This window comes from Leguminivora glycinivorella, chromosome 22, assembly GCF_023078275.1.
Source record: "Leguminivora glycinivorella isolate SPB_JAAS2020 chromosome 22, LegGlyc_1.1, whole genome shotgun sequence".
Taxonomy (NCBI): Eukaryota; Metazoa; Arthropoda; class Insecta; order Lepidoptera; family Tortricidae; genus Leguminivora; species Leguminivora glycinivorella.
Window position 1 is genome coordinate 9101408 of NC_062992.1, and position 13191 is coordinate 9114598.

General features: G+C 39.0%; 2 protein-coding genes across 3 annotated transcripts in view; one reads left to right on the forward strand and one right to left on the reverse strand.

Annotated features, from left to right (window-relative positions):
• Positions 1-2110: 2110 nt before the first annotated feature.
• LOC125238101 (MDS1 and EVI1 complex locus protein EVI1-B-like) lies at positions 2111-11558 on the reverse strand. Its single transcript, XM_048145389.1, has 6 exons — positions 11537-11558; positions 10657-11095; positions 5446-5630; positions 4099-4270; positions 3130-3261; positions 2111-2714 (listed from the first exon to the last, which is right to left on the reverse strand). The coding sequence occupies exons 1-6, from the start codon at positions 11556-11558 to the stop codon at positions 2204-2206; spliced, it is 1461 nt and encodes a 486-aa protein (XP_048001346.1). The 3' UTR covers positions 2111-2203.
• Positions 11559-11723: 165 nt separating this feature from the next.
• The window catches only part of LOC125237872 (NACHT and WD repeat domain-containing protein 2), an 83011-nt gene continuing 81543 nt past the window's right edge, over positions 11724-13191 (forward strand). For both annotated transcript variants that reach the window (XM_048145099.1, XM_048145100.1), the window contains exon 1: positions 11724-11969. In XM_048145099.1, coding sequence (XP_048001056.1) covers positions 11902-11969 — 68 coding nt within the window. In that variant the 5' untranslated portion in view covers positions 11724-11901. The remainder of the gene's footprint in view (positions 11970-13191) is intronic.

The following is a 13191-nucleotide window of genomic DNA, read 5'->3' on the forward strand; positions in this document are numbered from 1 at the left end:
TGAAAATTTATTTATTGAAGTGTCAAACATTCACATGTCAATTTAAATCGTGTGTAGGCAATAAAATATATATGTGCTTATAAATAGGTGCCTTGTATGTTACTGAAAATTGTTAAAATTAGTGTGGCACCAAACGAAAAGATTTAACACCAAAAAAATAACTTCTTTGTAAACAGAAGCGGTTTTATGTCTATAGAAGTTGTTTTTTCTTCAAGCGTAGGGTATTAACGAAGATTCTGGGACCCGTTAAAAGATACGATGGCAGTTGGAGGATCCGCAAAAATGCCGAAATTGAAAAACTAGTAGCCGAGCCAAATATAATACGTGAACTCAAGGCTCATCGTCTCCGTTGGTTAAGTCACCTTGAGAGAATGGGGGAAGATCGGGCAGTGAAAAGGGCCTATTTGGGGAGACCGAATGGACGCCGTCCTGCTGGTCACCCAAAATATCGTTGGGCGGATAGAGTGAAGGTAGACCTCCGTGAGCTCGGCGTCGGCGAAAACTGGTGCGATACCGCTCAAGACCGATCAAAGTAGCGTGCTCTCGTGTTGGAGGCCAAAACTCATTTTGGGTTATCGCGCCAGCTAAGTAAGTAAGTTTTCTTCAATAATTGTTAATTTTATTCACGAGAGATGTAAAGCAATTTGTCAAAAAATCTATAAGATTCTGTCACTAGTAGTTAAAGAAACCTATGCCGCTTCTGTACTATTGCTACAGTTTGTTACTTGTGTATAACGTTGTAAAATATTATTGCCTTCAAAAATAATTTTAGTATGATATTGTATAAGAATAGTTACTATCTATACTAGTCAGCATACTTAAATTTATTCGAAATCATTTAAGTTCACGGATATTTACTCAAAAAAGTCAATTTAAAGTTTTCGGAAATGTACTATGGGCATTTTCAGAATTTGGAACTCCCCAATTAGCGTAAGTTGTTAACAAAAATGAACTCGCTGTCAGTTTTGTGACGTCAATTAAGCATAAAATCTGTCTAAAAATGTACTTTATTCACATTCTAAATGTAGATTAGCGCTTAAAGGTAATTAACATAAAACAATATTTTTATAGAAATTTCATGCCTAATAATTATCGTCACAAAACTGACGAGTGAGTTAATCTTTGTTAACAACTTACGCTAATTGGGGGGTCCCAAATTCTGAAAATGCCCCTATGTCCTCAAAATGGTGTTTTAAAGGACTAGTCACTTCTAGTGAGAGTTAGGAGATATTTTTTAAACTATAAAGTGCCAATGTCGCTAATAATGTATTGTAACTGCTTTGATATGTATGAGCTTAGTTTACATTCCTTTCGAAAAAGCACACTGATTTCTAATTTACTCCATTTTTTTCTCTTCACTAATTTCTTTATTTTAAAACATATATTTATTTTTGTGTCATATATTTGACCAATATACTCGAATAAAAAAAATATTGGAATATTTTTATTAAAATAATATTAGCTAAAGATCTCTGGCAGTGTGAAAATATAAGGAATTATTCATTTATTTTGTTACGTGTTTATTTCAGAAATACATTATTTAGTTTTGATTATTTTATGTAAACTTATTCTTAAAAGTGTCTTTTCAGCGACTCATTACATAAGTGCCACTATTGAATCAAAATTAAGTACTTAGAAAATGTGCACTTAAATATAAAGCAATTCAATAATTAATTTGCAATTCTTAAATATTAAAATTGAAGCCAAAATCTTATGAATGTCGTGTGCCGATATGTGACGCTTATGTTTAACAGTCATTTAAAGGGTTAAGATGTACAAATTGTATTTACTTAATTTATTGTAATAAAGAATATTTAATAAATAAAATTGGGGTTTCATTATCCAGCTCACCTTTAAAAAATAATATTAAAAAAAAAAATCATTGGTACGATGTTTTAAGCAATTTTTTATGCAAGATATAATAGAAATTATACTCTGACGATCAGCGTGCGTAGCCGAATATACAAACGCTCACAAAACGAAACGCTCGTAGATTTTTATCTATCTCTATCGCTCTTGCGTATTGGCGCGACAGAGCCAGACTACCTTTCGCGGCGTTTCGTTTTCGTTTCGCGTCGTAGAAATACCATTCGGCTACGGGGCCAGGATTCTATAAACGCCATCGCTGTAACTAAACTGCACGACACTGTAAATGACGAATAACACTACGGGAGTAGAAAAATACTACTTTAATATATACCACTTAATTTACATTACGCCTTATACATAAATCAATAGGCTCTTCACATTCTTTAATCTCCATGCTAGAACATGCTAGTTTCTGCTCCTTAATCTTCAAATCCAATTTCGGCTTACACAACTCCAGTTTCATCCTTGTCTCTTCAAAATCTTTTATATTATTCGTCTGAACTTTTGAAATATTCACTTTAGATTTACATTTAGTAAAGTCAATATTTTGAAAGTTTTTAACTTTTAAAACCCCGTTGACTTCAAAATTACTTAAAGCTTTATAAAGTTCAGTTTGTCCGAGGTCTGACTGTATGTCCATGGACTGTTGACTATCCATATTAGAAGACTGAATGTCGCTGGTCTGAATATCTTGGCTGGGTTGAATGTCTTGGCTGGATTGAGTGTCCTGGTTAGATTGGTTTTTGGGCTCAAAGGTCCCGTGTCGGAAGACGCTTCCATACATTGGGACGGGTGGGTCAGCGTTTTTAAGTTCTGCGTTCTTTGTAGAGTTCTTTTGGTGCATCCTGAGAATGAAACGGTAGGTATATTTAATGAAGGTAACGTCACACCTTGGACACTGGCGATCAAATATATGAAAGAGGCGCGTTCCTAGCACACAGTCTAAGCTCGTGTAGGTGAACGCGTACCCATGCTTGTATGAGTGAAATATGACAGGTCGACTGTTCACGTTTTTGACAGACGGTAACCGAGAGGGGGTAGGCGGCACTTTCAGCAAGGAGCGAGAGTGGCGCTGTAGTACTTTTTGGAGACCTGGAGTACTACAGTACCGTACTCAGTTGTACTTCCAGCATGCGTCAGCTCGGCGGCGGTCTAGGTAACGACCCTGGCTGAACGTCTTACCGCATTAAGCGCACCGCCACTGCCAGGAATGGAGAATCATACTAGGCTGGCCCTGGAGTACTACAGTACAGTACTCACTTGTACTTCCAGCATGCGTCAGCTCGGTGGCGATCCAAGTAGCGGCCCTGGCTAAAGGCCTTGCCACACTCCGCGCACCGCCACTGCCAGGAATGGTGACCGCGGGTTCGTTGGTGCGCGCGGAGGTTCGACCTGGGGAAAATATTTATATTGAAACATAAATAGGTGCAATATTAGAGTGCCCGCTTGCTGCCAAAGTAAATTCCGTCGCTTGTTGTCTCAGTTGCTCGTTCTATTTGTACCAATTAGCGGACATCCTTACCTTAGCACACCTCCGGACAATGGCGATCAAATATATGATAGAGGCGTGTTCCTACGCACACAGACTAAGCTTGTGTAGCATGCTTTTTTTGACAGGCGGTAACTGTGAGGTAAGCGGCAGTTTCATCGGGGAGCTTTCTCTCTTATATTGTGACTGTAGGTACTCGCCGATCAGCAAAAGTCCTAGGGCAATGTTTACGAGGACAAGGAAAGGGCCGCTCGCCAGTATGGAGCCTGAAATGCCCCTTCAGCACCCGGGGGCGGTCGAACCACTTACCGCAGTATGGGCAGGCGTGACCGCCACGGGCTCGGCCTGCCGGCGATACTAGGGAGATGATTGGTCAAACAATAGTCAAAAGATCATCACTTGAGCTAAGTTGTTGTGAGAAGTAACAAAATTACCATAACAACTTTAGGCAGAGAACCAACCTAAACACGATGCGGAACCTCATATTGTCCCAATATGCCACAAGAGCTGAACACCCAAGATTTACGACGTTAGAAGGCGAAGGAACAACTGTCTCGTCAGCGCGCAACGTCAATTTTTCCAAGCCAGAAGACGATCTTTGACGATACTGTACTCACCGCGGTCAGCAAAAGTCCTAGGGGAATGTATGTAAAGAAATCAGAAATATACTTATGAGAGTAGCTCAACTTTGTTCTGCAGTGAAAAGAAAGTCATCTAAAAGCAGAAATAAAAATACTCACCGGTCAGCAAAAGTCCTCGGGCAATGTTTATGCGGGCAAGGAAAGGGCCGCTCGCCAGTATGCAGCCTGAGGTGCCCCTTCAGCACCCAGGGGCGGTCGAACCGTTTGCCGCAGTACGGGCAGGCGTGACCGCCACGGGCTCGGCCTGCCGGCGATACTAGGGGGGTTGGTCCTGTAGATAAAAAACAACAAGTAAGGCAAACCGGTGTGCGGAAACCGGAGCCACACCTCGGACACTGGCGATCAACTATAATTATGAAAAAAGCGCGTTCCTAGCACACATTCTAAGCTCTTGTAGGTGAACGTGTACCATGCTTGTATGAGTGAGATATGGCAGGTCGACTAGGTCGGTAACTGTAAGGTAACCGAGAGGGGGTGGGCGGCACTTTCAGCGGGGAGCTGGAGTGGCCATACTGTACGATAGTACTCTTTATTTATTATACTGTGCCGGAGCCCAAAACCATCAAGTGACGATTACCATGACGGTTTACGTTAATTTTTGGCTATTTTATCGATGGATAAAATGACGAATGCAAAGTAGAGGATGCGGCGATATTGGGGATCATCCTGGCTTGCTTCGCTTACCTTTTTACAGAACATCGTTCCCTTTTTCTTCGTTACATGACAGCTCTTGATTGCAACAGCATTTGATTGAAACTCGTAAACGAGCTAAAACTCTGTATAAAAGCACAGTATAATAAAGAGTACTATCGTACAGTATGGCTACTCCCGCTCCCCGCTGAAAGTGCCGCCCACCCCCTCTCGGTTACCACACAGTTACCGTCTGTCAAAAACGGAAATAGTCAACCTTGGGCTTTTTCCAAAATAAATCTCGAAAATCGAATTTCACCAGATCTGGACGTGTCTGGGCTCATTCTTCTCAGAATCACGAGCTGATTCGATCCCGGCGATAAAAACATGTGTCCCAAATTTTCCATATAAAATTCGAGTTTCCAATACGTCACGCTCGTAGTAAGTTCATACTAAAATCGAGACGTAAAGGAAAAAAAAGTTTATACTAAAACCGTGACGTAAAGGAAAAAAGTTCATACTAAAATCGTGACGTAAAGGAAAAAAAAGTTCATACTAAAATCGTGACGTAAAGGAAAAAAAAGGACACATTTTTTGTCGTCAGGATTGAATCAGCACGTGATTCTGAGAAGAATGAGCCCAAACATGTCCAGATCTGCTGAAATACGATTTTCGATATTTATTTTGGAAAACACCTATTTTCAGTCATACAAGCATAATACGCGTTCACCTACACGAGCTTAGATTGTGTGCTAGGAACGCGCCTCTTTCATATATTTGATCGCCAGTGTCCGAGGTGTGATAAACGGCTCTTACCTTTTTCCACAACTTCGCTTCTGATAACTTCCTTCCCCTTTTCTTCGTTCTCCTTAGCTTCGCTCCTGAACGCTTCGGTACAGGACAACAGTTCCTGATGCAGCATATGCTCCGAGCTGGTCCTCATCAGACTCTTCAGCTTTTCGGCGATTTTGTCGATCTCCCATCCGCCTTTATTCACAGTCCTGTAAAACAAATATTTTTGTTATACAAGGGGGCAAAGTTGTATTTTAACGCCGAGTGTGGAATTGAAAAACGAGCAAGTGAAAGCATTCTATAGTTGAACCACGAGCGAAGCGAGTGGTTCGAAAATAGAATCCTGAACTTGCGAGTTTTTAGAACACACGAGAAGTAAAATACATTTGCACCCGAGTGTAACACAAAACTTTTCCCCTCACTATAGCGAGGAAACTACAACGCAAAAAATGCGTTTATCACAGCTAGTGATGTGCCGTGGGAATATTCCCGGGAATGGGAATATTCCCACTGGAAATATTCCCGGGAATATTCCCTCCTTCCCGGGAATATTCCCCTGGCAAGGGAATATTGAAAAATAAATCCGCAATGTATAATTTCGTTTTCAAGTTTAAATTAAAGAGGAGGCTCTTCATCAGGCATTCAAGAAAATTATGATTTCAACAAGATCTTCTAAAATTATACCTAACATTGTGTACATGACTTCGAACAGGTTCGATTTCCGGTTATGTATGAGAGAATAAAAAAAAGTTTGAATGTCATTATTATTAAATTTAAAATCGATGTCACATGGCATCTAAAACGGATGTCTCTCATAGTTTCTGACTTATCCATACATCCTTATATCCATATATCCTTGGTTTGATCACCTTGTATTATTTAAACTAAATTCAATTTTTTTTAATACTTCATATGTGATTATACTGATTATTTGTATACCCTACTATTTTTGTACCTATGCCAAATCTTGGGATTAGTTGCCAAAGCTGACCCCAGGCTACTGAGCTGTGGTGAATGCCGGGATAACGCAACGAGGATGATGATGTGATTATTTCTATACGAGCTGTTGTTGTATTACGAACGCATGGATTTTTATATTTTTTATATTAAATGTACAACCTACCTTTTAGCGAAGTTTTACGAGTAAAATCCTCAATTCTTTACAATCCTTACCCCTGCATGTTTTACCCCATATGAATTTGTATTCACTTTAAAACCTTAAAGGAGTTAGGTGGTATTCAGTTAGGTATTACCTTTTCAAAAACCCTTTAAAGTTTTCTGATATTTTCCTATATTGAGACAAAATTTGTCCCTCTGTAAACTTTTACCCCCTGTTTAAGGCCTTTAGGGGTTGAATAACACTAAATATGCGATATAAATAACTTTTTCTACTCCCGTGTTGCTATTCGTCATTTACAGTGTCGTGCATAGATCGTTAAAACCCTACATAAAAGATGCCCGCCCCCGCCCGGCGCCCCGCGATATAGCTCTTAAAGCATTGTTAGGAAGCTTTTAATGGATAATAGCGTGGGTGCGCGGGGCGCCGGGGGCTGGCGGCGGCGCGGGGGAGTGCGAGCGGCAGGGTGAGTGACAGAGTGTGAGGAACAGAGGGGAGGCCGACAAGTCAAAATACAGGAAATAGTGCGAATTTCACGAAAGTTATTCTAGAAAACTATTGAAAAGTAAGTGCATGGTCGTAGAAAAATTATTGTATGCAACGGTGTTTAATAGAGTCAAAAAATACTCGTGGCGTCTTTATTAACAATTTTCGGCTTCGCCTCAAATTGTTACTCACACCACTCGTCTTTTTTGACCACACTTAAACGGCAGTTGCATAAAATACTATTTCTTGTTTCATACTAAACGACCATTTAAAGAAGTTTCAAGTTGTTAGCTTAAAATCAAACTAGATCCTTCATACAAATTTTCATCCTTTTCTTAATCCTCTTATGGGACAGCAATCCGAAAACGATGTTTCCACTAATTTTAATATATTTTAAGATATGTATCTATAGTGTTGCCTTTCCACGAAATTTCTTAACCCAAAAAATAATTTCTGACTCATACAAACTTTCATCCCCCTTTAACCCCCTTAGGGGTGAAATTTTCAAAATATTTTCCTCATGAAATAAAACTATGGAAACGGATAAATCGCGTATAATTAATTTAAAATACATCCCGACGTTTCGAACTCTTTACAGCGTTCGTGGTCAACGGGTGACTGAGGAAAAATTAAAATGTGCAAAAGCTACCCACATACAAGAAATATTAACCCGTTATTATTTAATCCGTTTCCATAGTTTTATTTCATGAGTAACTATCGCGGTAACCGAAGACAATATTATATTTTCCTCAGTTTATAAATGCAATTTATTGTTATAAAAATTACATTTCTAGCTATTGTACTTTTGTATCTGCGTCGATGAGTTATAAAATCGGTCAGTTAAAGACACTTGCATAAGTATCGATTTTTATATACCTAAATTATTATAATAGAGGTATGTATAATATTAACAACTATGAAGATTTTTAGCAGTTTTGTTTATTGACTATGTACATTTGTATCATTTGTTTTATTTTGATCAGGGGAATATTTCCAGCAACTTTGGAAATATTCCCGGGAAGAATGGGAATATGCCCGAGAGTATAGGGAATTTACTTTTCAGTATTAGTTACATGATCTAATATCTTGTTAAACGGTGTAAAAAGCTATTTTTGACGCCTTAAAAAATAAAATATGTATAAATACTATTTGTCAATATTCCCCTAGCCAGGGTGCGTTCGACCCCCGGATTGAAAGTCGCACGCTCTTACCGCTAGGCCACAGAGCAATTCGTAAAAAAAAAACCGTAAAATGTAAGTACTTACATTCTAAAATACGCAAAACAGCTGCAGACATTCCATCGTAAACAACAACTAAGTGTAACAAAAATATCGAATGAAAATAAAAATGCGAATGTCCTTCTTTCTCATTCATTCACCTTGTTCGTTCACCTCGTCACGTAGCACAGACAATAAGAAACAGAACGTTTCGCTGTCAATAGAAATTGTCGACAATGTAAACAGACATACATACAATATACATACAACACATATATACAATCACGCCTGTATCCCATGAAGGGGTAGGCAGAGCACATGAAACTACTCAAGTTTCAGTGCCACTCTTGGCAAATAAGGGGTTGACAGAAAAAGAAACTGTGACAGGTTGCCAGCCTCTCGCCTACGCCACAATTTAACCCATTCCCACAGTCGCGGCGCCTTCTACGACACCCACGGGAAGAAAGGGGGTGGTGAAATTCTTAACCCGTCAAGACAATGTAAACAAACCGTTATGTAAAATATCAATATTTTAGCACAATTTTATTATTTTCGATGTTGAGGATCATAATGTGATATGAATTGATGAAATATCATATGGATTTAGCTATAGTATCTGATGAGTTAGAATGGAAATTAAAGAAATTTTGACTAGGTACTCATAGTGTTGTGTTCCTGCCGGTGAGTAAGGCTGCCAGAGCTCAACGAGGGTGCGGTGTGCTGATGACGGGAGGACTTACGGAACTGACTTATTCCGTCTATTGTCCTTTGAGTCGTCGGCAACCCGACCCTCCTTGGAACTTGTGCACTCCTTTTTACTGTGTATTTAACACAGCAGAAGGGAATGTACAAGTTTTTAATGGGGTGGCAACGCTCATGTGACACTCTTTGAGTTGCAGGCGTCCGTAGACGGTGACCGCTTTCCATCAGGCGGGCCGTACGCTTGTTTGCCACCGACGTAGTATAAAAAAAGGTACAAGGTTTGTTTACATTGTTCTGATTGTTCACAAATTCTATTGACGGCGACTTTAGTAACAATTTTAGTTCTGTGGTAACAATGTACGTTCAACGTCACAATTCACAATTGCTTACGCTTCGTGTATCGACCATAGATTTAGAATTATTAAACTAGATTGTGGAATCGCATTTTTTATCATACTAAATTGAACCTTATCACTGAGACAGAAAGGTGATCGTATCAGACTAGCGAAAACGGTCCACATGAGAGGGCATTGTTTGGGCTGGTGTCCCTCTCGCACGTGTGGCCAGTGTTAATGAGGTTACCATAGTAGTAGTATTTTTATCTGTATATTATCTGACTTTATAACTTCTTATATTATTTTAGTGTTATATTCAAACTAGGGTTTCGATATATTTCAAAGAATTGGAAAATAATTATAATATAATTATTTTGATGCCAATAAATCAAAGATTTGTATAATTAAAAAATATGTTCAAATGGGTATTAGTAGATTTGGTAGTAACTTTGAAAATTGACTGGTATCTCCAATGTATGACAGTGATGACGTCACTGAATAATGTTGACATTGTCAGTAAGTGCGAGAGGGACACCAGCCCAAACAATGACCTCTCATGTGGACACACTTTTTGACCTAACTACTCATTCTCGTTTAACTGTAATTCTGTGGTATCGACCGTATCGTAGCTAGCTCTCCCTATCGCTCTTCTGAAGGCACGACAGAGCCAGACTGCGTTCCGGTCGCCACGTAGCGTCAACAATTGTCACTTCGCCTAGACCGATTATATTCGTTAATTTTATTCAGCAAATTAAATGTGTGGTATGAAAATACGAATCAACGCATGCGTCTTCGTGAATGACACATTCTTGAGAGCTTTGCCGAAGAACGTCAGAAAGCGATAAGATTTTCGGTACATCGATATAAAACTATCTAATAATAATAAAGTTCCAAAGAGGATGATCGATTCTCCGTACAAACGTAGGTAGTCCCTGAAAGTCGACTTTATAGATAGTGGGCTTGATCGAATTTACTTTAGTTTAGTGTATGGTATTTATAATTTGACATAAAATTTTTTCATAGAACTAAACCACAGATGTAAAATTCGAGAAAAAGTTGGGGCATTACTGCCGTTGACATACATAATAATGTATGATTACATTTTTAATACCTACCTAATATAGGCACCTAATAGATAATAATGCAGGAAAATGACAACTAGGTACCTACGTTTATGTGAAATGAAATTACGATTTCGCACTGGGAATTTTCATTTAAGGATGAAGTGACATCTATCAGCGTTAAGTAGTATGTATAAGCGTCTTATACATCGAAAAGCTGAAAGCATGCCGCGTACGCATGTTCATACTACCGAGCGATTTCTTGCACAAAATGCGGCTCGATTCTGATAGATGTGATTTCACCCCAAAACACTCACCTTAATGGCTCCCGGTTCCTTATTTCCTCAATAATTGGAGCCAAAGGAATTTTGAACTTTTTCTTAACCGCCTTCGTTTCAGGGCCGCCTTGCGTTTCGTTCACTTTTTTCCGAGCGCGAGTTTTCTTCACGAAAACCTTGCGTTCCGTTCTTGCTTCGTTCGAACGTAAGTTGTAACTTGCTCGTTCCACTTCTTTTTTAAAGTTCTTCTTAGTATGCAGTTCTGGGGAGTTCGTAGCTCTTTCGCTTTCTGACGCGTACTCATAAGTTTCTGTTTCAGTAAATTTTGGCAGGAATTGGCTTTTTTTCAAGAGCTGCAGGTAAAACCGGGTAGATATAGGCACTTTGTCGTGATAGAGCGTTTCGTTCGTTTTTAAGAGAGTTTTTTGTCTTTTTATTGGCAATTTCGGTATGCGTGTCGGTTTTGATTCGACTGGAGCTGCGAAAATTTTATTTTTCGGTTCAAAGGTATGTCAAATGGTAGATTTATGATTAAAATACACAATAATGACGACATTTTTGTTGGTACGGGAAAATCAACAAGTGGTAGAGAAAACATTTGCTTTCCTAAATTACTTTACGAAACTACATAAATCAAAGTATACTGTATGTGTTTATTATGTAGAATATATCTATACGTCTATATATTAATCCTGAAATTTGTCGTTCTTTCATATGACAGAATAATTTTACAAAAACACCAAAAGCAAAATTCAACTTACTTTCAAAGGAAAATCTACCGGTTTCATGTATGAAACTGCCCCTTTGCGGTCGCACAGACTTGAGGAAACACCTAGGCATTGTATTAATCTACATATACACTATATTCGATTAAATTTCGCGATAAAAACGCTATTCAAAGTGTATAAACAACAAATACTTGTAGGGCACCTGCTGAACATGACAGAAACAAAAGCGTTTTTATTTCGAGAATTCCAAATTCGAATCGCCGCCAGTTTCTTTTTAATCATGTTTACGGAGTTAGCTGCGTGACATATTGGACTCCTTCGTTCGGAAAAGCTTCGAAAAGCGTGGATAATGGCGCGCGCGCGCGGGGTGCGGGGCGCGGTGCGGGACGGGACCAATCGATTATTCGCCGTCGCGCGCTCGGCCGGAGTGGACGAGTGTTTAAATTTAGAATTTCGGGGGGAAAAACGATCGCAAAGCCGGGAAATGAGTGGTTCAAAATCGTCAGTTATTTGTGATAGATGTGTTTAGTGAAGTGCAGTGTGGCATAGCGGCGGCATGGGCAACTCCTGCAGCTCCGGACAGGCCCATAAGGACAAGGACAGCCAGTCTCAGCACTCTGAAGAGTGAGTATGAAGGTCGCCACACAATGGAGGATGAAAACAAGCGACATATTTTATTTGTGTGGAATTGCTATTGTAGAGATAAGACGACACGGTAGAGACCGTAAATAAATCAATAAGTTGACAGGTTGTCTGAGCACGTAGGCAATTGCTATCGACGGGTCCTCAGTCAACAGTCGGGACTCTATTTTTGTAGAGATTAATCTTTATAATCTGGGGTATTTTGAGCATCAAAACACCACAACTTTCCATACTATCTATTATTTTTGCTCTACATTGATATTACAAAAGATTGAACTAAAAATATTAGAACCAAGCCCTTGTTTATTAGAGCTCTTTGTCATTCAATAAACGACTCTACGATCGTTTAGGGACGAAACGGGACGAAGTGTCATGACCGTTTTTCCATACAAACGTATTTTATTTTACATTTTATCTGTAATCTGTATATTAATCCATACTACTTACTATTATTATTTTAATATTATAAATGGGAAAGTATATGTCTGTTTGTTTGTCCGTCTTTCACGGCAAAACGGAGCGACGTATTAACGTAATTTTTTAAGTGGGGATAGTTGAAGGGATGGAGAGTGACATAGGCTACTTTTTGTCTCTTTCTAACGCGAGCGAAGCCGCGGGCAAAAGCTAGTATTATATAAAATATATTTTGCGAATTTGTATCTTTAGGTACCACAGAGGCCATTTAGTTTTTAATTATTCTAATAATTAGGAGCTTTAAATAAAATAATTGGGTTTTTATTTGGTCTAATTAAAATTAAACACTATCAACAAGTTGGCTTGTTCCAAGTTGATGTTTTTAAGTCTATTTTACTATCTTATTCTATAGTACATTACGATACAAGTGCGTAAAAAAGGAAGTGTTTTAAATCGACACGAGTTACGAATTTCCTTTTCGCACGTGTATCGTACGACGTTTTTCAGTACAAATAGCCCTCCGAAGTTTCGACTTGGCATATAATGAACCACTTCTCGCACTAGTGCGTAAAAAAACACCATCTGTACTGAAATAGTACATTACGATACAAGGGCGAAAAAAAGGAAGTTCGAAACGAGTGGCGATAAATTAAAACACGACCGAAGGGAGTGTAAATCGACACGAATTACGAATTTCCTTTTCGCACGTGTATCATACGATGTTTTTCAGTACAGATGGCCCTTCGAAACTTCGGATAGCCATGACAACATTTACAGCTCATAAAATGAA

What these genes read in the sequence shown, in the direction of transcription:
- LOC125238101 (XM_048145389.1), bottom strand. Translation starts at nt 11,558, where the DNA reads ATGTTCAGCAGGTGCCCTACAA. An exon ending in AAGCGAAGTTGTGGAAAAAG is followed by an intron (nt 4,271 to 5,445) that starts GTAAGAGCCGTT and finishes TTTTATCTACAG; the next exon opens with GACCAACCCCCCTAGTATCG. An exon ending in GACGCATGCTGGAAGTACAA is followed by an intron (nt 2,715 to 3,129) that starts GTGAGTACTGTA and finishes TTTCATTCTCAG; the next exon opens with GATGCACCAAAAGAACTCTA.